General features: G+C 40.3%; 1 protein-coding gene across 9 annotated transcripts in view; it reads right to left on the bottom strand.

Moving 5' to 3' along the window:
- peak1 (pseudopodium-enriched atypical kinase 1) overlaps nt 1-26,350 on the bottom strand; it is a 176,344-nt gene that overhangs the window by 33,857 nt on the left and 116,137 nt on the right. For all 9 annotated transcript variants that reach the window (XM_020056822.2, XM_020056821.2, XM_010903074.3 and 6 more), the window contains one exon: nt 1,356-4,832. In XM_020056822.2, the coding sequence (XP_019912381.2) occupies nt 1,356-4,693 (3,338 nt within the window). In that variant the 5' untranslated portion in view covers nt 4,694-4,832. The remainder of the gene's footprint in view (nt 1-1,355; nt 4,833-26,350) is intronic.

Raw genomic sequence — 26,350 nt, 5'->3', positions numbered from 1 at the left:
GCATATATTTTTCAAGAAATAATAACATTTCTCAGTTTCAACATTTGACATGTTGTCTTTGTCCATTTTCTATTGAATATAAGGTTTAAATGATTTGCACATCAATGCATTCTGTTTTTCTTTACATTTTGCACAGCTTTTTTGGAAACTGGGTTGTACTTAGGAAATTCCACACTATTCAGACCAGATGTTTAATTGACAAGAAGAATTGGCAGAATGTCAGCCCGGTTGCACTGACTTCGACTAGTCTTTCTATCTCTTTGAGGTGTGCAAAAGATCCAATGCTTCAGATTTATTCATCAGGTGGGCCAATCTGCATTTTTAAAGAGTAAAAACACAAATTGGCTACCCCACTCTAGCACGGATTGTGCTGACATCTACTTAGTTGAGTATTGAGTCGTTATTTTTAATGAGTGTTGTGGTTTCCCCACCTAGCCATCTTTAAATAAACACACCATGTAAGTCACTCGGGAAAGGAGGGTCTCTTCACTTAGTTCGATATAAATCTGTTTCTCCTCTGATATATCCAACATGTGTTTGGGGATTAGGCTGGAGCTGGTGCTTTCAGACAGCTCTCCCCAGCTCCCATCAACTTCACAATGTCCATGGCCGGGTGAGGAGTGATGGATCGTGGATGTGAGCGTGTGCTTCAATCTGGGCTATTCAGTTATTCTGTTCAGTGAGCTGCACATAGCCTCCCCGGTGGGAATGGATCTAGGGAAGTCATGCTGGGCAGCTAATGGAAGACATTAGTAGGGATGCAGACATGCCCAGAGAGGGAGAGAGACAGAGGAGCACGCTTTGCATCTTCATTAGGATCTGACTGGAGGAGGGAAGTCAAAGTCCTTGTCCCTGGCATTACAGGAAGAAGCATAGGTCAAGCAGCTTCCTCAGAGCAAACCAGTAGGCGGTGGACAGGAGGCTCTTTGTGGGAATTGGTGTGGGTGATAGAAATGTACTGTCCTTGTATTAAGTGAAAAATTGGCATTGAGAGGTAGTGGAAACCTGAAATGGCTTATCAAAAAAGTTTTTGCAACTATTAGCAGGTCATTCAATAACCATTCACTCATAAGCAGTGCAATTATCTTGTGGCATGCCCCAATGTTTATGAAGTTCTTAACAATCTTCGTAATTACGCTTTTAGATTATTCATAAATAACGGACTATTGGTAATGTATTTTATGACTACGTTTAATCAGAATCAGGGAGTGTAACAGACATTTAGTATAGACAAAATGGTGTATGAATTTCCTTGAGAAAAGAGGACCAGAGAAACAAACTTGAGAAAGGCGAGACAATAAACAATGAGTAATATGATTACTAAACTCTTTAAGAATGACATTTAGATTACTTACCTGATGGTCTTACAGTGGAAGGCAGTTCCCATCTGTGGGGACGGGGTTCTCCCTGGGGACAGCGGTCTGACGTCTCTGCTCACCTCTGGGGACAGTAGTACTGTCTCTTTGCATTCCTCCACCCGCAGTTCTCCCTTCCCGTCACCCGAAGCACTGCTGTCCGGCTTGTAAGTAAAGATAATGGTGGGTTTCTGATTGGGGTCCTCATTCTTGGCCTCAGAGAACCAGTGGTGGCGTTGAATGGGTGGAGGTGGGAGCATGTGGATGACCGTCCCATCCAGCCCCACCAGCTTGCCCTTCTCCTTCTCCGCCTTGTCCCGCTGCTCATCATCATCCTTCCGCCGGCGGAAGAAACTCTTGAAGGAGATCCAGCGTTTAGGCTTGGCGCTCTCGGCTACCCGTCTCCCTTCTCCTCCCCCAGGGCTGGTTTCTCCGTCACTGGGCCGTGTAGGGGAGCTGGCAATGGAAGGCTTGGTCCAGTTACCAAAATGCCTTTGGAGAATGTTGGAGGCATGATATGGGGAAGAGGTGGACCGGGGAGGGGGGAAAGGGGCGTTGGGCTCTGACTTGGTTGGGCTAGACAGGGGGACGGCTGCAGAGGCACTCTGGGATTTGGGTAGTTGTTTAGAGGGTGTGTCCTTCCTGGGTTTGGACAGGCAGCCGTCAGTGGAAGAGAAGAGAGACTTGGGCCTGTTTAACATTTCCTTTGTGGCATCCAGTGGAAGGGCGTGAAGCTCGTCGATCCCGTAGGCTTTAGAACTTGGGTACGGTGACTCTGGACAAGACTGTGGGGGTTGGATGGAGGCAACGATCTGGGACAACACAGTGCTGGCATTTTCTCGGTGGCCCGTCCCAGTGCATGATGATGGTGGGTAGTCAGCACTCCCTTCTCTGCTAGATGTTGTATCCCCACTAATCTTGCGAACACGTGCACTAGTGGCTGAACCTGGGCTGCTTTTGGACAAGATGGCAGCAACTGTGAGAGGAGATTGAACAGCAGTTGCAGGTGAAACAGCCCCACTGGCTGTGCTCACCGCCGTGACTGAGTCTATAGTGGTTCTGGTGGTGAGCTCCTTGCTTATCAGAGCTGCAGCAGCAGCTTTTTTTTCGTCCACCGCCGCTTTCTCTGATGCCACTTTACAGACACTGGTTTGCTCTGTAGGAGAAGGCTGTACACTCTCTGAGGAGCCAATCTCTTCATAAGTGTGGCTGGCCACTCTCCCTTCTTTAGGTTGGGACAGCTCCCCGCTCAAACCCAGGAAGCTCTTATATACCGCCAGGTTGTCGTAGGCGCTTGGGTTGATAACGATTGGCACTTTGACTGCGTTCTTAGAACTGCGGAAGTACGTGGTATCATCCCGAATGATGATGGGGAAGGGTGGCATCCCTGCATTGTTGTAGCTATTGAACTTTATCTCGGACAAGTTTGGGGATTTCACAGGTACAGTCCGAGAGGAGGACAGCCCTGCAATGGGGGATGTGGGGGCCGACTTGTGACTGCAGTAGCGGGGTGGGACGGGCGGGCCAGAGGCTGTAGATGAACCCAGATCCACTTTGGCCATCTTCTGACGGGGACTGGTGCTAGAAGTCCACACCTCCTGGTAGCGAATAGCACCCAGTTTCTTGCAGGCATTTCCCTGAACGGCAGAGGGTGTGATGGATAGGTGGGAGATGGACGATGACGGGGACATGGGAGAGGCTGGAGACAGAGGCTGGCCTAAGGGAGAGATGGGGAAGGACAAGGGGCTAACGGGGGTTTTGGGTTTGGGAGTGCGCTCTTGATTATGTTCTTCTGGGCTAGCCATGGATGCAGACACATCCACCACAGTGTAAGGCTTACAGATAAGCGGTTTCTCCAAGTTGACCACACGGTATGGTTTAGCTTGCTCCTCCGTGGGGCTGAAGCTGATTGTCACTGGTTGCCCAGGAAGAGCTTGGGGCATAGGTAAGCACTCCCGGCCATCCTGATCCTCTAATCTAATGGCGAGAACAGCTTTGTGGGTCTCGATGGCCTTGGGTGGATTCAAATCCTTTTGGGTCTGCTGTTCCTTGACTTTAGAAGCAGCCTGGAGGACAGGGGGCCTGAAAGCGGAGGGAGAGTGAAGGCCGTTTTTCAGTGGGCCACAGTGAGCACTGCTGCTACAGCTGGAAGTGGTGCGCGAGTCCTCCGGCAGAGATGATGAGGACTCGGGTGAAGTGGTGCACTCCGAGTTAGAGAGGAAACCACTGCCCTGGAGGTCAGCAGGGCCATAAGGAAGGTGCCCGTGACCTCCGTTGGAGTCTATGGAAGGGTATCCATTGAGGATTTCATCGTAACTATCATCATAGTCCACAGCGCAGATTCTCTGGAGTGAACGGTTGCGTAAAGGTACAGTGTTCCACTTCTTCCCCTGGGCAAAGGGAACCGGGGACAGCGTGGCAGCTCGGAAGTTGGCGAAGCGAGGCTGACCCCGCATACGGATCTCCATGGCCAGAAGCTCCTCGTCACTCTCATCCCAGCTCTCGTGTTCACTGTCGTCGTTTCCATCACTTTCATCCTCTTCATGCTCTTCGTCCTCGTCATCGTCCTCTCCTTCGCTGGAGAACTCAGGGTAGCAGAAGCGTCCCCCTTCGGTGCTGATTACCTCCATACTGTTGCTGACAGACACACGTTTTTGGGTGGCGCCTCCACTGCTGCTCCCCATTGCCAAGCAACCAGAAGCGGGGAGGCCTCTTTCTAAAGAGCGCTGGAAAGAGCTGCTGATTCGTCCCAAAAAGAGGTCCTTCGAGCCTGATAAGGGGCTGGGGTTAAGGCAAGAGCCTAGGCCAGCAATTTCCTTGAGAACGTCCGTTAAACCATTGTCATTACCGGTGGGGGTACGGCGACTGCCCTGCCCGTAACCCTCTATCTCATCCCCAGCATCCTCACCTTCATTGTTGTTAGGCCCGCCAGGCCTCTTGCGGTTCATCCCATTTCGGGTCCAGACTGCGAAGTCAGAGGTTTTGCCAGGTTCACCAGCATCGGGCGGCCGTTGGAGGTTGCCCTCCATGTCCAGGCCGGCCGATGAACAGGACAGCATCATGGTGGGCTTGACAGCAATTGTGGGCTTCTTAGCTACAGGAGGCCGAAAGTGGCTGGATCGGGCTGACGCACTGCTGCCGGCCCCTCCTCCTCTCTGGGAGCTGTTGGTGTTGGATCTAGTTCCTGTAGGGGGGTGGTTCTGTTCCTGGGAGGGTACCTCAAGGCCAGTCTTCTTCAGGCCACCCTCTGCCAAGTGGTGCTGGCTCTTGGGCTTGAAGCAGTTCTTACACTCTCCTGGTTTCCACACATGCTCGGTGAAGGTGTTGCAAGCTGACATGACAACTGTCCGGGTGAGGCAGCGCGGAGGGTCAGTGTACAGGAAACCCCTCCATGGGACCCATAAAAGCAGGAAAATGGACTCTTCTACAGCGCTCCTCTCCTCTGGTTATCACTCAAGTCTCACAAAGAGACTCAATCTGAAAGAAAATGAAATGGGTTTTATTTAATGGTCATAGCAATACTTTTATATGGAAATTTATTCAATGGTTTCAACATAATATATTAGTATGCATATGTATGCTAAGTATGAACACAACATATTTCAAACTAATGTTTTTTATACTTTTTATACTTATTTTATTCCTAGATGTAAAAAGCTTTTTTGAAAAGCATATTTAAACATCAACAAGAATCCTTTTCACCACTAGGTGGCAATGCACTGCAATGTTTTCTCTGACTCAATCTCTCAGTGGAGGGGCAGTGAGATCCTCTATGCCACTTACTCTTTAGCTGAGCTTGGGATTTTATGGGGCCAGGGGGTCAAAAATGTACAGTGCCAGACAGCTATTCCCTAGCCTATTTTTGGACTGCAGCTCTGTGCAGTTGCTGTTCACAATCAGCCAGGCTTATCAGCCAGGCTTAAGGTGAGGCTTATAGGAAATCTATAGACTGACCGTCCCATGAAGTCAGGGGTTCTTATGCTGATATCTATCTGCAAATGAACGTGGGCTAGGCAAGTCTTTTCAACTGATTTTACATTAGTTCAATTTCAGTACAAATTGTAAGGTAGCACTTTCATTTGCAGTTTAATTTCATATAACTAGTGTAACTGAATAAAGGTAAGGTTTAAAAGGGAATTCAGCTTTTATTGATGACCAGAGCTTGTTTTTTCACATTATCTTTACTTTTTAGTGAAATATTAATGGCTGCATTATAGTGAACCCAAATTATTAGGCAGTATGACTACTTTGCTGTTTCAAAGGACAAAGCAAGATTGAAAACTTTGCTTATTGACAATTTAGCAAGGACAACCAGGATAGATGAGCACCAATTATCAGTCTAGGGTATTCAAGGGTTGCCGGTTCACAAATCCAGGGCCGCACGCAACCCAATTCATTTTGATATTTTTTTCCACAAATTGGTCTTTAGATGAGCTCTGTATAGGATTTGATAATATAAAAAATCCTTATGGAGAAAACATCCAAGTGGGAATGAATTTGTAATATTAACCCATGTGTCCCATGTGGCCAACAGGAAATCACATCCTACAAAACCCTTTTGGTCATTATCTCCTCTCAGCTCTGTGTTCTGCAGTCATCACTTAATGCACTCACCCCTTGTGTTGCCTGGGAACGGCACTAGTTATATCTGGTGGCTAGGGCTGTAATGAATACAGCGGTAAAACAGGGAAAATCACCACCGGATACTCTATGTAAGTGAATTCAAAAGGTAAGGTGGTTCTCTAATTTGTGTATTCATTCATACTGAATATTTTCAGGTTCAATAGAAATAAAAGCAGAACAAATTTGACTTTCGTGCCCAAAGTGCAAATTAAAATGCACACTAAAAAGATATTTACTTTTGAAATGGCGGAGTTCGATGCCATAGGAATTCTTGGTCATCCATGACTTCCTGTTTCACTATGGCATACACTTATGAGGTAACAAATACCAAACTCCCTAAGTCAATATCGACATGGGAAAAGTCAGAGAACACATACATGTTAAATACAGGTGCTGGTCATAAAATTAGAATATCATCAAAAAGTTGATTTATTTCAGTAATTCCATTCAAAAAGTGAAACTTGTATATTATATTCATTCATTACACACATACTGATATATTTCAAATGTTTATTTATTTTAATTGTGACAACTAATGAAAATCCCAAATTCAGTATCTCTGAAAATTAGAATATTACTTAAGACCAATACAAAAAGAGGATTTTTTGTAAAAGTATGAACTGAAAAGTATGAACATGAAAAGTATGAGCATGTACAGCACTCAATACTTAGTTGGGGCTCCTTTTGCCTGAATTACTGCAGCAATGCGGCGTGGCATGGAGTCGATCAGTCTGTGGCACTGCTCAGGTGTTATGAGAGCCCAGGTTGCTCTGATAGTGGCCTTCAGCTCTTCTGCATTGTTGGGTCTGGCGTATTGCATCTTCCTCTTCACAATACCCCATAGATTTTCTATAGGGTTAAGGTCAGGCCAGTTTGCTGGCCAATTAAGAACAGGGATACCATGGTCCTTAAACCAGGTACTGGTAGCTTTGGCACTGTGTGCAGGTGCCAAGTCCTGTTGGAAAATGAAATCTGCATCTCCATAAAGTTGGTCAGCAGCAGGAAGCATGAAGTGCTCTAAAACTTCCTGGTAGACAACTGCATTGACCTTGGACCTCAGAAAACACAGTGGACCAACACCAGCAGAAGTCATGGCACCCCAAACCATCACTGACTGTGGAAACTTTACACTGGACTTCAAGCAACGAGGATTCTGTGCCTCTCGTCTCTTCCTCCAGACTCTGGGACCTTGATTTCCAAAGGAAATGCAAAATTTACTTTCATCAGAGAACATAACTCAGCAGCAGTCCAGTCCTTGACTAGCAAGTTTTTATAGGCAATGACAATAAATAAATAGCTACAACACTGAAAATACAAATGTCCACTACTACAAACTAGTTCAAATCAACAGAAGCTGTTTTAAACCTGCCTGGAGTGTAATAAGGATGGTTCAAGAGGTAAACAATTCTCCACGGATCACAGTTAGAGAACTAGAGAGGTTGGTTGCATCTTGTGGTTACCAAGTTTACAAAACTAAAACTAGATGTTCCATCCATGCCAAAAATTTATTGTAATGTTTTGCCAGAAGAAAGTGACTACTCTCACCAACACAGACTGACAATACCACCCTGTTCCAGTCTACTGTAAGTTCCAATGATGTGTAGCAAACTCCAGGTGCTGATGTTGAAGTCTTAATGAGAATAGGGGCAACATTGTTTTACCCTGTGAGGTGAATAGCACCACAGCTCCAGTGGTACGTGGATGTACAAGGACATATGTCCAACTGTCTGCACATTCATCTATCATTCTGACACATGCGTAGGTGCAAGATCCGGTAAGTTATATCATCACAGCAACACCCCAGTCGATGCAGGGCTGGACACAATAAAGCAGGAACTGCCAACTATAACGATGGTGACCAGGACATGGGAGGGAAACCGTTTATCCTGTTAAACCAAACCACTGATCAGAAACAATTGCCGTCAGAGAAGTTTAAACCTATAAAAAGGAACCAAAATTAAGGCTTAATCGGTTGAGTTCTACATGTGAGTGTTTCACATGCTTTTAGGAAATGAGCACCTAGTGAGGAACCATAAAAAGCTAATTTCATAATACAACAGACACATCTAGCGTGACAGCTGGGGTGTAAGTTGTGTCAGGCAAGATACCAAAGCACTTTTTTGGGGGTGATTCCAGGAACATTTACTCCCCCATTAATATTTCACAAGAGGTAACAGGTAGTGATAATGAAAGATAAGTGCTGGTTTGCACCTTACATTTTCGATTTGTAATTAACACAGAACAAAAGCATTTAATTAAACAGGAAAGGAAGGAATGATACAACTGAACATTGAGACAGTGCAAATGAGCAGAAAAAAACTCACTAGCCTAATTTTTTTTGCATTACTATCAACACCTGTCTCCTCCCAGACTCCATCTCTTCCTTGGCACGGACATGGCTGGGCACAGGAAACTCATCACTCAGTTGAAACAAAAGGCGATAATCCGCCCATTCTTTCAGACACACAATCTGTTTTTTTATGACCTGGCACCATTCCATGGCTGCTCCCTCAGAGTCATGGCCTAGATCACACTCTGAGGTAGTCAGGTTGAAGTCTCAGATCTGCCATCTTGCCACTGACCATGAGTTGGCCAGACAGAACAAAAACATATCAGACCAGTCCGGTAAAGCTTCTCTCATATATCAATATATGTGACAGAATTCTTATGTCATGGCTTGTGTCTCGTCACTACTTTTCAGGAGAGCCATTTGTAAGAATGACAACATGGTGGGATATTTTGTCTTTTTGCAGAAATGCCTTCCTGAAGATGTGAACTTTAATGTGACTTAATAACAAACTAGTATGCGAAGTGTAAATACAAATACAATTTTAAACTCGAACCCTTGTTTAACCAGTGGATAATACTGGACTTTTCCTGCTAGACATGATTGGCTGACATAATGAAAGGGCTGGACATGCTGATATACTGAGTTCTGATTGGTCTGCCAAATCACTGGTTTCAGTCATAACAGCCATACTTGTTGAGTAGAATGCAACCCCAGGTTTTTCAAAAGCAGACAACTGCGATCGCGTTACTACAGCTGTGAACCACATCGTTGCCCTGAATTTAGCTGGCGTTATCATCTCAGTGGGAAAAAGTTATACTCCTTTCTGGAGGACAATGATGCCATGATTCAGAAGATGAATTGGGTGACGATAAAGAAATCCCAGACTTGGATACTGTTCAAAACGTTCAGGCAAAATTGAGGCATTTCATTGCAATGCCAATATTCGAAAACAAAACGCTGGCTCGTCTTGTATAAAACAACTATCCATAGATTACATTTACAAGCAAAGGACAACCATGGAATCTATGATAGAGACAATGAAAGATGCACAAATTCTTGGAGTATTGATAGGGTGACTAGATGTCCCAGTTTGCCCAGGATTGTCCCGGTTTCTAGCTAGGTGTCCCGGGTCCTGACGAATATCTGTAAAACACTAAAATGTCCCAGTTTTCGACATTCACCACCAAATTGTCCCGGTTTTCACTAAAATACGAATCAAAGCCAAACAAACAAAACAACTTAGCAAAGCAACAATTCTTAACTGGACTTAACTGGACTCCCCAAAAAGACTGTAAAACAGATTCAGCTCATTCAGTATGATGCTTCTAGAATGTTAACCAGGACCAAGAGAACAGAGCACGTCACTCTGGTTCTAATATCTTTGAACTGGCTTCCAGTCAGTTACAGAACAGATTTTAAAGTGGTGCTTTTAGTTTATAAGTCACTGAATGGTTTAGGCCCCGAATATACTTCTGATATGTTTGAAGAATATAAACTGAGCAGGGCTCTTAGATCCATGAACAAAGGTCAGCTAATAGAGGCCAGAGTCCAAACTAAACATGGTCAAGTTGCGTTAAGCAGTTATGCTGCACATAACTGAAATAAACTACAAGAAGATCTTAGACATGCCCCAAATGTTTCAACTTTTAAATCCAGGTAAAACACTTCTCTTTTCACATGCCTATGACTGAGCACTTAAACTTAACCGCACTGTTTAGCCTTACATCTTTTATAGATTCCTATGTTTTTATCCTGTTTCTATTCTATTTATATTTTCTTATTCTGCTTTATTATTATTACTTATGTTGTTTTGATGTTTTCATTGGAATATTTGTTGTATGTATTTTTATTTATTTATTTATTTTTCTTTGTAAAGCACATTGAATTGCTTCTATGTGTGAATTGTGCTACATCAATAAACTTGCATGCTTGCTTGCTATTACGCACACTGGATCCTCAATACTACAACCTATAACTGCCCTTGTGTTTGGAGTCTTTGTAGAGTATTTGTCCATGGGTGTTTGTTGTTTTTCACACCTAGTGTGCTTGTTCCTTTGTATTAACTCTAGTCGTTGCGACATTTTCAACTTAGTAAACCCTTGTTTCACTGTTCATCCTCTGCCTGGGCTCCTTGGTTACCACACCATGACATACATGAATAAAAAAAATTAAGAATGGAAATTAGCAGAGTAAAAAGATAACTTACAGTAGTGGCTTGCAGTGGCATTTGCGGTCGCTGTTGTTTATTTAGTTTTTTACAAGCAGCTCATTATCAGAATCAGAGGATTCTGGATTTCGGGATGTATTTCTATCTAACTCCCTCTCATCAAAATTTTGCAGCATTTGCAATGCTGTCAGGGCATCGAATCATCGGGTTCTGTTTGCCATTGTGAACTAAATGCTGTAAATGGTGTCTGAGTTGTGTCTGACTTGCTCACCGGGCTTCAGATTAGATACAATATCTACATGCATAGGTGTGTCTGGGTTGATCAGGGGGTTATCGCCCATTCAGCACATTGTTCATTGCTATTCATTAGATTAGATTCAAATTTTTCATTAAACAAGTACAGGTACAGCATAACAAAATGCTGTTCGCATCTAACCAGAAGTGAAAATAGAAGTGTGCAAAAAATTTACAAGTGAAACAATTAAGAACAATGTATAAGTGGGATGTATAAATGTACAAATTGAAGGTGTAAGGTAGACTGAACTGCATGCAGGGATAAAAGCAATGAGGTTGTACATATAACAACTGCAAAAATGTAAACAACATGTACACAATTTCAATACAGTAGCCTACATGACAATATAGACAATAAATGTGTTGATTGTATCGATGAAAAACCATAACGGTAATACATTTTATTAATTGATGAATGGTAATCGTTGGTATTTTGTTTTGTGAATACTAATTTAGCGTAATACATTTGTAGAATCTTAATCTGTAGTAAAATAAACAGAGAAAATTCAAAGAGAGACGATAGGATGTGTATTCGATTTTGTTTCTTTTTCTCGCCAAACAAAAACAGAAATGTGTAATTCATTTGCTGAATTGATAATTGGTGATCGTTGGTATTTCGTTTTGTGACAAATTATTTAGCGTAATACATTAGAATCTTAATCTGTAGTAAAATAAGGTGAGAAAATTCCAAGAGAGATGATAGGATGTATATTCGATTTTGTTTCTTTTTCTCACCAAATAAAAACAGTAATGTGTAATTCATTTGTTGAATTGGTTGTTGGCTACTAAAGAATGTCTGGTATTTCATTTCTTAAAATAATTAGATTTACATTTTAGATTTACATTTGATGAATTAGCCTAAAACAGAGAGAACTAATCTCCTATTGAGAAACTTGTGATACATATGTTGAATTGTCAAGTAGCATATACCATTTGTATTATGTTTCAATAGTAGCCTAATTAAATTGTTGAATGGTCATGGAAATCTTGTATTTCATTTGTAAGTTAATTCAAAATCAACCAAGACTCTATCATTCATTTGAGAGTATCGTGCTTTCATCCATGTCATGCATTCAGTGAGGAATGATTAGCGCTTGGGTACTATAAGTGGATGGCCTGGGTACCAATGCTAAGTGCCATGGGCTGGGTAAAAACAGGGTAAAAAAAACTGGTAAATAGTCTCTAAATAGATTTCTGTTTGTGAGTTTAGAATTCTGACAATGGAACAATGTAATATACACCTATTTAGTAAAAGTCATGGAAGGAGGAGGGTGTAGCTTTGAAAATGGCAGTTTTAATTACAAACTCAAACGCCAATTCTGGTAGGCATTTGGTGGTCCGAGTGTTAGAGAGCTAGGTGGGGTTAAGAGCCAAGAGGTTGTTAACTGTGTTGAATGGGCATAAACAAAGACCAGCTCTCTGGCAAGTGTGAAAATCTTTTAAGCGTATTTTCTCAGAACTAGGTAGAGCTGATTAACAACTTTCAACGGCATATCTTCATAACTTTATCAAACTGTAGTGTATTACATACCATTACAAATCTCTGGACCTTTATGAAATGCAACTTTTTATTTTATGCAAATCAGGTGTCTTTATTAAGTTATGGTTGTCCAAATGCTACTTATTCCTCCTGGAAAATTTAGAATAGACTTACAGAAAAAAGGTTAATGCGTAGAAGACATAATCATCTTGTTCATATTTCCTTTTTTTTGTGCAAGTCTTCATACTTCAAGTTTAGGTTTGAGAATATAGTTTTTATTCATGGATCTATTACCATTTTAATTGAATGTTTAATATAAAATTGTCATTGAAAAAATTGGCTTAATGAGCTAGCACTCACACCATGTCACATGACAACCAATAAGTTAGCTAGAGTATACAGCACAAACATGCAAGAAGCCAAGCAAAGATAACTCACATTTTGCATACCATTTGGTCTTATTTTACTGTTAAATAAAACCTTGTTATACATTAATTTTATATATCTTAAAGGTTACACTTAACTTAAAAATCCCCTCTCCTAATACATTTCTTTCTAAAAGAGCTTAATGAAGAATTAGCTATTTTGTCTTTTTTACCATTATCCACTAGTGTTTCCTATTAAACCCATTTGGTTACTATGTATTGAAAAAAAATGCATAATTGTTTTTGTTACCATTGCCATAGCTACCACAGTCAGAACTACATCATATTATAATGAGAACAAATGCATGTTCACCCAATGTTAGAATCACCAATCAGGCGCACATGGCGTTTGTTAACCGCTTGTAAGATTAAGCATTCACTATGTTATTGGTGGTTTACCTTTAGTGTCAAAGTTGAGAAATCACATATTTTAAAAAGAAAGCATTGTTCAATTAATTTCTAGCATGTTCAGATAGTTATTCAAATGTACTACAAACAACATTTTTAAGTTTGTGTCCACAATTTCAAAATTTATTTCTGTGCATTTATCAGGAATTACTTTCAAATCAGTTGCAATAATTCAGGTATTTTGAAATGTTAGCTTATGAAATAATGAATAATGAATTTGTAATACTTGTAAATACAGTTAAACTTTTAAAACTAAATCTGGAGATGGGTTTATTTGCAACACCCATGGGCTTAAAGAGTATACTTTGCACCTGTTAAACTGCTGATGTACTGGGATTTTCCTGCACAACCATCTTTAGGGTTTACAAAGAAAATATCCAGTGAGTGGCAGTTCTCTGGGTGAAAATGCCTTGCTGATGGCAGAGGTCAAAAGAGAATGGCCAGACTGATTCTAACTGATAGAAAAGCAACAGTAACTCAAATAACCACTCGTTACAACCGTGGTATGCAGAAGAGCATCTCTGAACGCACAACACATTGAACTTGAAGCAAATGGGCTATAGCAGCAGAAGACAACACCAGATGCTACTTATGTCAGCTATAGTAATAACAGGAAACTGAGGCTACAATTCACACGGGCCCACTAAAATTGCACAATATAATTTATTTTTATTTTTTTGCCTGGTCTAATGAGTCTTGATTTCTGCTGTGACATTCAGATGGTAGGGTCAGAATTTGGCATAAACAACATGAAGACATAGATCCATCCTGCCAGGCTGATGGCAGTGGCTAAATGGTGTGGGGGATATTTTCTTGACACACTTTGGGACCCTTAATACTAATTGAGCATTGTTTAAACGTCACAGCCTACCTGAGTATTGCTGCTGACCATGAGTCAGATTTGCATAATGGATGTGCAGCCAACAAATCTGCAGCAACAACATTAGGCTATAATGTCAATATGGACCAAAATCTCTGAGGAATGTTTCCAGCACCTTGTCGAATGCAAAACAGAGTCCACCCCGGTACTAGTAAGGCACACCTAATGAAGTGACCAGTGAGTGAATACCTACATTAATGTTTTACAAAAAAAAACGGCACACAATAAAGACATAAAAAACAGCTAAATGTCAATATATTTGTAATCACAGTACCTAGCCAAATACATAGAGGCCAGATATTTTGGTCAGCTATGTGGAGACAAGCCTTGTTCCAAGAAACCAGCAGTCTGCTGAAACAGTGCTGTCTCCGTTACACCCCCCACCCCCACTCGAAATAAATTATGCAATGTTTTTAGTTCACTCAAAGGTGACTCTGCAATGGAGGTAAAAAATTATGAAAATGTGAAACCATAATGTTCTTTCGTTAATCTAAATGATATTTCTTGGACATAATTTCATCTTTTTATTAGAATTTTTTTTTCTTTCTAATTAATTGCTGCTAGTCCATTTTGTAGCTGCCGTGTCTGCATTTTGATTAATCATTACTGTTGTTGCATAATGCATAAATACATTACATAAGGCTGTTACTGGGGCATAAATTCATTCCTTTAATCGAACCGTTGTTGCATGGTAATTTAAATCCAACTCTGCTCAAAACAGAGTAATTATAGTTTTGAAGCATCGGCACAGTGATGCACACACATTTCACACAGAAAACACATGAATGCACCCAGACATAAATGATTTGCACACACTCTCAAACACACACACAAACACACACACACAGAGTATTTGGTCTGCAAATCTGAATTGATTGCATCTCACTGATTCAAGTCAGGGCATGTGTCCAGAGAGTCATCTCTCTAACATCAACACTTCTGATTAGGGACATTAGTTCTTCCAGCAGACAAATGATAAATAGGTTTAATTCAAAGGCTAAAACTAGGACATATCTTCCATTCTCTTTCTTTCTTGCTCACTTTCTCATTTCTCTGGCAGGCTCATATATCTCTGGCTAGGAAGAATCAGATGAGTGTCCTGATCTACTTCGAAACATGCAGGTTTGTAACTGGCAGTCCTGTTTTGGGTTGATGCTATTTCATGCAAATCTTTTCACTTTAAAAAGCAGGGGTTGCCAATTATTTTGACTTGATAGCCAAGATTCACTTTCTAATTTGTGAGTCCAAAGTAATCTCAGGGCCAGAAAATAGGCCAAATAAAAATATATATGGGTGGTTGACATAAGCCTGAAAAAAAGTTTTTCTTTTTATGCTGGATCTCGTAAGCGGACCCGGCCAAGAAGAGCGAATGGCTCTTACTGAGTGAGTGAGTGAGTGACTGACGGACTACCCCTTGTTAAATAGCGTAGTGGTTAGAGAAGCGGACCTGTAAACTATATGTCCTGTGTTCGTATCTCCTTATAGGCAAAGCGAAGTACACATTATGAATTATTCCGTATGGACGAAAACTTTGCTGGCTAAAACCTTCAGTATCTACATTGAAGTAAACCTGAAATAAAACAGTTTATGGTTACATTGCGATTGTTTCTGGTGGATATTCGTTACAGTAAGCCTTAATTAAAACTGTATACGGTTATATTGCGATTGTTTCTGGAATGGGAAATTTCATCTTCAGTCTTGCTAGCAATCGCTCAATTCTTATGATTATTCCTAGGAAGTTAATAGATACTAGTAAGCCTATTACTGGTTAATAAGCCATACAATTCATAGAAGCTATATGTGGTGGAGGCAAACTTAGTAAGAAACGTTAGTTAGTTTAACACAATGCTCAATGGTGTGTAGCGACTAATGAAACGTGTAGTGCTGTAATAGTTAAAGCCAGTGCCTCTCACATGGAAGACCTAAGTTCGAATCTATTAGGAGAAACAACATTTATTAATTTTGTTTGTGGGCCGCAATAAAACTGTTTATGGTATTGCGACTATTTCTGGTAGATTCCACGATTCTCTCGTCTTTTCACTTGATGAAAATTTTTGTTATCATCACTTTTATTGATAGTTATTGTATCAATGTCATTCACGAATGAAAGAAAGAAAGAAATACGTTCTAATGCCATGAAATGAAATAGCTTTGGCAGACACGCTAGCAATTGCTCAATTCTTATGACTATTCCAGTAAGTTAGTAGGTACTGGTAAATTCTATTACTAGCTAATACGCTGTAAAAATGGCCAGTGGCAAACGCCATATACACTCATTTAAATGATTATTAGGAACACCTGTTCAGTTTCTCATTAATGCAATTATCTAATCAACCAATCACATGGCAGTTGCTTCAATGCATTTAGGGGTGTGGTCCTGGTCAAGACAATCTCCTGAACTCCAAACTGAATGTCAGAATGGGAAAGAAAGGTGATTTAAGCAATTTTGAGCGTGGCATGGTTGTTGGTGCCAGACGGGCCAGTCTGAGTATTTCACAATCTGCTCAGTTACTGGGATTTTCATGCACAACCATTTCTGGGGTTTACAAAGAATGGTGTGAAAAGGGAAAAACATCCAGTATGCGGCAGTCCTGTGGGCGAAAATGCCTTGTTGATGCTAGAGGTCAGAGGAGAATGGGCTGACTGATTCAAGGCTGATAGAAGAGCAACTTTGACTGAAATAACCACTCGTTACAACCGAGGTATGCAGCAAAGCATTTGTGAAGCCACAACACACACAACATTGAGGCGGATGGGCTACAACAGCAGAAGACCCCACCGGGTACCACTCATCTCCACTACAAATAGGAAAAAGAGGCTACAATTTGCAAGAGCTCACCAAAATTGGACATTTGAAGACTGGAAGAATATTGCCTGGTCTGATGAGTCTCGATTTCTCTAGAGGCCTTCAGATGGTAGAGTCAGAATTTGGCGTAAACAGAAAGAGAACATGGATCCATCATGCCTTGTTACCACTGTGCAGGCTGGTGGTGGAGGTGTAATGGTGTGGGGGATGTTTTCTTGGCACACTTTAGGCCCCTTAGTGCCAATTGGGCATTGTTTACATGCCACGGCCTACCTGAGCATTGTTTCTGACCATGTCCATCCTTTTATGACCACCATGTACCCATCCTCTGATGGCTACTTCCAGCAGGATAATGCACCATGTCACAAAGCTCGAATCATTTCAAATCGGTTTCTTGAACATGACAATGAGTTCACTGTACTGAAATGGCCCACACAGTTACCAGATCTCAACCCAATAGAGCATCTTTGGGATGTGGTGGAACGGGAGCTTCGTGCCCTGGATGTGAATCCCACAAATCTCCATCAACTGCAAGATGCTATCCTATCAATATGGGCCAACATTTCTAAAGAATGCTTTCAGCACCTTGTTGAATCAATGCCACGTAGAATTAAGGCAGTTCTGAAGGCGAAAGGAGGTCAAACACTGTATTAGTATGGTGTTCCTAATAATCCTTTAGGTCAGTGTATACAAGTTTTTTGATTAACTGAGATCTTAGTTATTTGTTTTTTCAGAACCACAAAAAGGCCACGTCACATCAACCACCCATATACAGTGGATACAAAAAGTCCACACACCCTTGTTAAAATGCCAGGTTCTTGTGATGTAAAAGAATGAGACAAAGATAAATCATGTCAGAACTTTTTCCACTTTCAATGTGAACTACAATGTGAACAATTCAATTGAAAAACAAACTGAAATCTTTGAAGGGGAAAAATAAATAACCTGGTTGCATAAGTTTGCACACCATTAAACTAATACTTTATTCAAGCACCTTTTGATTTTATAACAGCACTCAGTCCTTTTGGGTAGGAGTCTATTAGCATGGCACATCTTGACGTGGCAATATTTGCCCACTCTTCTTTGCAAAAGCGCTCCAAATCTGTCAGATTGCGAGGACATCTCCTGTGCACAGCCCTCTTCAGATCACCCAACAGATGTTCAATTGGATTAAGATCTGGGCTCTGGCTGGGCCATTCCAAAACGTTAATCTTCTTCTGGTGAAGCCATGCTATTGTGGATTTGGATGTGTGCTTTGGGTTGTTGTCGTGCTGAAAGGTGAACTTCCTCTTCATCTTCAGCTTCAGATTTCTAATGGATGCCTGAAGGTTTTATGCTAAAATTGCCTGGTATTTGGAACTGTTCATAATTCCCCCCACCCTGACTAAGGCCACGGTTCCAGCTGAAGAAAAACAGCCCCAAAGCATGATACTGCCAACACCATGCTTCACTGTGGGTATGGTGTTGTTTGGGTGATGTGCAGTGTTGTTATTGCGCCAAACATACCTTTTGGAATTGTGGCCAAAAAGTTCAACATTGGTTTCATCAGACCATAACACATTTTCCCACATGCTTTTGGGGGACTTGATGTTTGTTTTTGCAAACTTCAGCCGGTCTTGGGTGTTTTTTTTTGTAAGAAAAGGCTTCCGTCTAGCCACCCTACCCCATAGCCCATTCATATGAAGAATATGGGAGATTGTTGTCACATGTAGCACACAGCCAGCACTTGCCAGAAATCCCTGCAGTTCCTTTAATTGCTGTAGGCCTCTTGGAAGCCTCCCTGACCAGGTTTCTTCTCGTCTTTTCATAAATTTTGGAGGGACGTCCAGTTCTTGGTTATGTCTCTGTTGCGCCATATTTTCTCCACTTGATGATGACTATCTTGACTGTGTTCCATGGTATATCTAATGCTTTGGACATTTTTTGTACCCTTCTCATGACTGATATCTTTCAGCAATGAGATCCCTCTGATGCTTTGGAGGCTCTCTGTGGACCATGGCTTTTGCTCTGAGATGCAACTAAGAAAATGTCAGGAAAATCCTACTAGAACAGCTGAACTTTATTTGTGATTAATCAGAGTCACTTTAAATGATGGCAGGTGTGTAATGACTTCTAGTTAACATGAGTTTAAATGTGATTGGTTAATTCTGAACACAGCCACATCCCCAGTTATAAGGGGGTGTGCACACATGCCACCAGGTTACTAGAAGGGGTTATAGTGTTAAGGGAACACAATCATCATAGTATAACACCAAATCAATTAAACTTCAGGGATATCAATCTAATGCGATTGTGAATTCATGTTACCTCTTTTGGTGCAAATGAAATTGAAAACAGGTGCACTGGAGAGGCAACAGCAAGACAACCCCCAAAAAGTGAATGGTTTTGCAGGTGGTGGCCACAGACAACTGCTCTCTCCTTATCCTTCTAGACTGATTGTTCTCTAGTTTTGCATTTTGTTAGTGACCTTGTTACTACTGGCAGCATGAGGCGGTACCTGCAGCCCATTCAGGTTGCAAAGATAGTCAGCTCCTCAAGGAAGGCACATCCATACGTGCTGTCAAGAACGTTTGCTATGTCTCCCAGTCCAGTCTCAAGAGCATGGAGGAGATACCAGGAGATGGGCCATTACACAAGGAGGGCTGGACAGGGCCATAGAAGGGCATCAACACAGCAGCAGGACCAGAATCTGCTCCTTTGTCTGAGGAGCACCATGAGAAGCACTGCCAGAGCCCTACAAAATGACCTCCAGCGGGCTACTAGTGTGCATGTTGCTAACCAAACATGAGGGCCTGATGTCCTCTAGTCGGACCTGTGCTCACAGCAGGACAATGCCGCCCTTCATTGATGTCATTAACTGGCCCTCAAGTTCCCCAGACCTGAATCCATCCTCTGGGATGTTATGTATCAGTGCATCCGACTCCGCCAAGTAGCGCCACTAACTGTCCAGGAGCTCATTGATGCCCTGATCCAGGTCTGGGAGGAGATCCCCCAGGACACCATCCGCCTTCTCATCAGGAGCATTTCCAGACATTGTTGGGAGTGCATACAGGCACGTGGGGGCCATACAAACTACTGAGTCACATTATGAGTTGATGTGATGACATTTATGAAAGTTGGAACAGCTTGTGAATTCATTTGTCTACTAATTGTGATTTTGGTTTCCATTGACCAGTTACATTCTTTTGTTTTCACTGAATTACACAATGTGCAGTAAAGATTTTGATCTTCAATTTATTTCGTTCATCGACACCCAATGCGTGATTTAAGTGTTCCTTTAATTGTTTTGAGCAACGTATTATTACAGCTTATTCAATCAAATACAACCAACTTTGTAGTCATACAGCTTTAAAAAATACAGAAATTTCAGATTCACTAATATATATATCCAAACTTCACTTTTAATAACATTATGTATTTTTTTCCTTTGAAGACATGATTTAGTTGAAGGAAAAAAATCTGCCAACAGGGTCATTTTTGAATTTCCGAGAGACAGGAATGAGGGAAGAAATAATCAAATTTCAATTAGTCTGTCTGGTTGCTCTGACAGGCCCTCTAAATTATCCAACATCTTTTGGTGGCAGTGGTAAAACCAATGACTCATAAAACCCATAGTTGAATTATATCAACATAATGTGAACATGGTTTCCTCTGACCATACCACTCAGAGGCAGGGATAGAAAGGAAAAAATTGTTTTACATCACTAAGCAACGGTGCGTTACCTTAGAAAGCACAAAGCTTAAGAAAAAGTTGTTAATAAACCCTGATTGTGCAATATGTGAGAAATACATTCCAATAAAACATTTGTATGTATAAAAATAAGCTGAAATAAGCTCATCACAACAAACAGGAGAAATTTAACTTGGGTGTTGATGTTTTGAGCAGTTTAAAGTGTGTACACAGAATCTTATTACAAACAATGTAAAGTATGAAAAATGTATAATCGAAGGCCAAACATGTCGACATCCTTTCCTTGATATGAGTGCTAAATTATGCAGGAGAAAATGACAACAAGAGAGAAAGAAATTAATTTATTAAATATTTTATCTACTTTTCTTTATAAAACAAATTAACTTAAGAATTTTGTTTTTAATACAAGTAGCAAATTGAACATTGAAAAATTGAGATTCTGCTAAAATATCTGACTAAAAATGTAATATACCTGACAAAAAAATTGATTATATAAGAAACCCCAATGATCAAAAAGCAAAAACTGCAACTTAAAGATTGAAGAAAAATTATTTTGTGGAGCTGAATGAACATAATCATTGATAATGACTACTGTAATGTAATGTCTTAAATATTTTAAATAGGGATATTTCTGTTTCTTGCAGGGACATCTAGACAGCAGAGTTGAGTGCTGGCAGACCACGTTTCAAGTTCTTGATTTTGGCATGCCTGGTTCCTCCCCTTGAAATTATTTTATTCAAAGTAGGGGCGCGACCCCAGAGGGGTCTTTCAAATAGCTTTCGTGTGGAAAATTTGCTAATGCTTTTAGGAGCAGCAGAACAAGGTGCGGTATGTTCTATGAGTCATGACATATGTATAATGTACTTAACTTATCAATGCAAAGCCAAATATAAACATTTCCCCTGTCTGAGGAAATGGACAGCCTAAAAAGGAACTGAATTGATGGGCTGTGTGAGATATCTGGGTGCCAATGACTGGCTTAAAATTCATGAACTCACACAGACTAGAAGTCATAAAATAAATATGCACAAGGTGGCAGTGCCTAAGTGCTTCCTGAGATAGAGGAGATAGTAGAGGAGAATGAACGGATCTTTCTAACATGAAGGATAAAATCAATGCTCAGTCAATGCTGAGATGATTCAAGGCTGGAGGAGTGGGCCAAAATCCCTGCTGCAGTGTGTGCAAACCTGGTCAAGAACTACAGGAAACGTATGATCTCTGTAATTGCAAACAAAGGTTTCTGTACCAAATATTAAGTTCTGCTTTTCTGATGTATCAAATACTTATGTCATGCAATAAAATGCAAAGTAAATACTTAAAAATCATATAATGTGATTTTCTGATTTTTCTTTTGAGATTCCGTCACTCACAGTTGAAGAATAACTATGATAAAAATGACAGCCTTCTACATGCTTTGTAAGTGGTAAACCTGCAAAATCGTCAGTATATCAAATACTTGTTCTCCCCACTGTAGATGTAGCAACTTATTTTCTGTGCTGACACATCAAAAAACAAACACATATCACGACTCATTGTAGGGGAGGACATCAGAGCAGCCACTGCCACTGTCAAACCCAGGATGCAGCTACTGTTTCCCAAAAGAGTAGGGCTACTCATCTCACTAAAAACAGTAAGTTGTTCATGCTATACATGCTAATGAACAAATAAACAGATGTAGTTATTTTAGAAATTTCACCATTTCACGAGTATCTTGTTAGAGCCAGGTTGCGCTGTTCTGTGAAGGGAGTAGAACACAACATAGTACAAGATCTTCAGTTTCTTAGCAGTTCCTCACATTAAATAGCCTTAATTTCTCAGAACAAGAATAGACTGACACGTTTCAGAAGAAAGTTCTTTGTTTCCAGCCATTTTGAGCTGGTTTGGACTAATCTTTTAAGAAATGTCCAAACCAACGCCAATATGTTAACTCTGGCACAATTTGAGTAGCTTGTTTTCAGATTTTTTATACTATGTTTACTTTTGTAATTATAAACATTCAAATATTGCATAAATTAAAATGTGTTACAATGAGAACCTAGTCAAAATGTCTCGATGCATCTCCTCCTAAAATGTTTAAGCTATCAAGTCCAAACCAACGCTAAGATGTTGACACTAATTAGCGTAATTAGCATAATTGCCATTAATTAACTATTAGGCTCAATCTTTTGAACCATTTGGTCTACATACACAAAACCAACTTTCACCAATTTAGGTTATCCCAACTTCAGTGGTGGGCCATCAGGGCCAGCAAGGCTTTCTCTGCTGGCCTAAAAATTGTCAGAATCAGATTTTTTTTAAATTATTTAATATGTTTTCATTAATGCTATATGTATTTTACAAAGTTAATTCCCATCAGTGTATTAACTTCATTTAAATTATATTCTTTCCCTCAGTTGCGATGTTTCTCGTGCAGCTCATATAAATTAAAGCTTTTATCCAATCAGATTTTTCACCTATGTTATCTCCGGGTAAACTGGAGGCCTTTTGAATTTCGAGTGAATTTCTGCTATTGAAGTGAACGGGACCATGCTGTTGACCATGCTGTTGTCATATTAGGTGTTTTCTTTGACACACTGGAGCCTTCTAACTGGCCTAGGCTTATGTCAACATTTTTTATTTTGCTGATCTGAGTGGCAGTTAGCTAACTGAAGAAACTAGCTGAAACCTTACCTAGCATTATCTCCAGTCTTTAGCTATGTTGTTTAGATTTTTACTGTTGTCCAAATGGCAGATGGAGGAGAATACATTTATTTGGTGGTGAATTTACTTTGGTGGTGAATTTACTAAGTCTTTTTCAAAAAAGAAACGAGGATGGAATTTGTCTTCAAACAATAAGCAGGTGCAATAGCTATCTAGACAGCTAATTGTCCAGTTCAGTTCGTATGTCAGATGATAGAAATGTTTTCTGGTCGCAAAAGTTTCACTTATAAGGCCACAAGCTGTCACTGTCACTACAGTAGCTAGCCATGATTGGAACAAGTAATGTTGTGCTGCGCTGATCATAATGATGTCCTTCATCTGCCAACACATACTTTCTTTGTCTTGAGATGTGTGTGCCTTATGCTAACTTTATAAATCACGTTAATTGTACCTACCTCGAATGATTGCTTGCTCAATCTCGCCCAAAAAGATTTGCAGTGTTTTGTTATGCAAACGTAAGTGCTCGTTCTTGTTTCTACCGATCCATCATGTAGAAACAGTAAACTGACTTCAGCACGCAGTTGTGGCTATCTGGCTATTGTGTAGTGTATTGTGTTGGCAAAATAGGTGCCACTCGCAGAGGGAGAGCAGTAGGAAGAGAGGTCAATTTTTGTGTCTACAAAATAGGATAAAACTAAGTATAACTTTTATACTTAGTCATTTTTATTTGTTTTTAGTTTTTATGCTATTTCTGCTCGTTTGAAAATACTATTTACTTTGAGAATTCTCAGTAATCTACAGCCGCATTCTAGAATTCTATTGGGGTCTAAAGGGTTAATCAACTTTCCCAGCAAGATAGACAAAAAGTTGGTGTTTCATACATTCCACTACATCTCTGCTATTTACATCAGAAACCAAATAGATAAATATCTCTTACCAAACTTGATACTGCAACCAGAGTAACCATGACAACAGGATTTCTTCCTACCTTTCAAAAACAGCTCAGATGGAAAGTACTTTCTGAATCAGACACACACACATGGCTTTACCTAAATGTACCTATACATCACCTATTCAGACCAGAGAAAATACAGGAAAATATCTCTTACCAAACTCGAGATATTGCAACCACAGTAACCATAGCAATGTGTTTTTTAGCAATATTTCCTAATTAACAGCAGCTGTTTAACCCACTTTCTCAGCAAGATGGACAAAAGTACTTAATATATTCCTCTACTTCTCAACTATTAAATCTGAAATAAAATACCTCTCACCAAACTGAAGATGCTGCAGTAACCATAGCCACAGGATCTTTTGCAAACAGCTCCAATGAAATGTACAGGTGCATCTAAAACAATTACAATATTGTGGAAAAGTGAAACATTTCAAGCCTTTTTTGTTTCAATCTTGATGATTACGGCTCACAGCCCAAAAAGCCCAGTATCTCAAAACATATTAATGAAAAATGTATAATACATAAATGTCGACTTGAGAAGAGTTCTAATCAGCTAATTAACTCCCTGAGCCATAGATCTCTCAGTCTGGTTCCGTACACACAACCACAATCATGGGAGTCACTTTTTGATGTGAATTACCATATAATATATATATATATATATATATATATATTTATTTAAGTATTTTACCAAATATAAGATACTGCGACTGGAGTAACAATACCAACAGGATTTTTTGCTAAATTTACAGAAACATGAAATCACCTTTCAAATACTTTTCATACTTTAAAAATGTATAATTGTTCAAAGTTTGCTGTACCATTGGTTAAAACTTACATTGAAAGCGTAAAAGCAATCCCCAGTAACTTACATTAACTACATTTTCAGTACCAAAAATCACCAGAATGTCCAAAAAGACAAAAGATCTACATTTTTAAATGCATTTCCAGGCTTTATGGTTGGGTTTAGGTTAGGACTGAATGTTAAGCTTAAGGCTACATTTGACATAGAGGTTAGTTTATTGAGGCTAAGGTCAGTGTTAGGAGAAGGTTAAAGCTAGGTGCAGATGTACATTCAGATGTCATCTGAGCTGATGTGCTAACCCTGAATTGCTAACAACGCACGTGTGCATATGGTAATGCTACTGGCATAAATCTTAAGTGACTAATGGACTAGTGTGCAGGCCACACTCATTGCCCTCAGCATCGTGTCAAAATGACATTTTACCCACTGCACTGGAAACCAACCATAAAAAAACCCTTTAGTTTATGGAATGTTCAAGTCAGAAGGAACTCAAGCAGCAGCCTTTGAGACTAAACCATTGAGACTAAGTAGAATTTAACCTGTGCAACTCTCGAGCTTGGTCATTGCCAGTGGATACATCGCAAAGCAAGCAGTATGACAGCTTTCAGTGAATTCAAAGAAAGAAATTCCTCAGTGACTAATGGCATGAAATGGCCTCTGCTTATTTTAGTGTTCATTTTCTATGTAACTCCATAACTGAATTAACACATGGCTTGCTTTATTATGGGACAGTAAACTTGGCAGTCATCTGAACATGACCATCCTATGTTTCCGTGTGGTGTCAATTGTGAAGGGTAACGCTGGAATTGGATAGCCTCATACGACTCACTCAACAACATTAGTCTGGATACACATGTTGGTAGAGCGTAAACCAATCAAAACAATGACATTCTGTGTAAACATCAATAATGACCGCAGGTACATTTATTTAGCTAAGCTAGTTAGGATGTCTGTTATCGATAACTATTGCCATTTGCTTAAGGCTATTTGTGCACCATCGTACACACCCAAAAGATATTTGAGAAATCAAATGCAGCTAACCATGAAAGACAAATTCATGAAAGACAAAGAAAATGAAGGTAACCGTTAACAGAACTTCCAAGATGTTCATTTAGAATTTGCAGTGAATGTATTCAGGTTGTTTTTTATTTCACAAATGTTTTGGTCGTCATCAACTAGAACCCTCTCAGATTATTAGGGAATGCTGATTGGTCCACCCATAACTTAGACGGAGGAAAAAAATTTCATTGTGTTTATCCAGACCGAAGTGTGAAGTGAAACAGAATGTGAGTTCGCAAGATCAGGATGGTCGTGCGAGGCTAGGAATTGGGCACCATCTGAGAAGCCAAATTTTTTTTTACTCCACTATTTATGTAGTATTATCATAATATATTATGCTATTATTTTACTACGGGCCTAATGGCAACAAAAAAAAAGTGTGTTTTTGAAATGCAGGAATGCGTTTGCCCCACAGCAAGCCAATGACTAATAGTTATAGAGTTGCCATCAGTGTACCCTCACTCTGCAAGTG

Source organism: Esox lucius, chromosome 19 (assembly GCF_011004845.1).
Source record: "Esox lucius isolate fEsoLuc1 chromosome 19, fEsoLuc1.pri, whole genome shotgun sequence".
Classification (NCBI taxonomy): Eukaryota; Metazoa; Chordata; class Actinopteri; order Esociformes; family Esocidae; genus Esox; species Esox lucius.
Note: the sequence above shows the minus strand (reverse complement) of the source record. Positions and strands in the feature narration are given on the sequence as shown.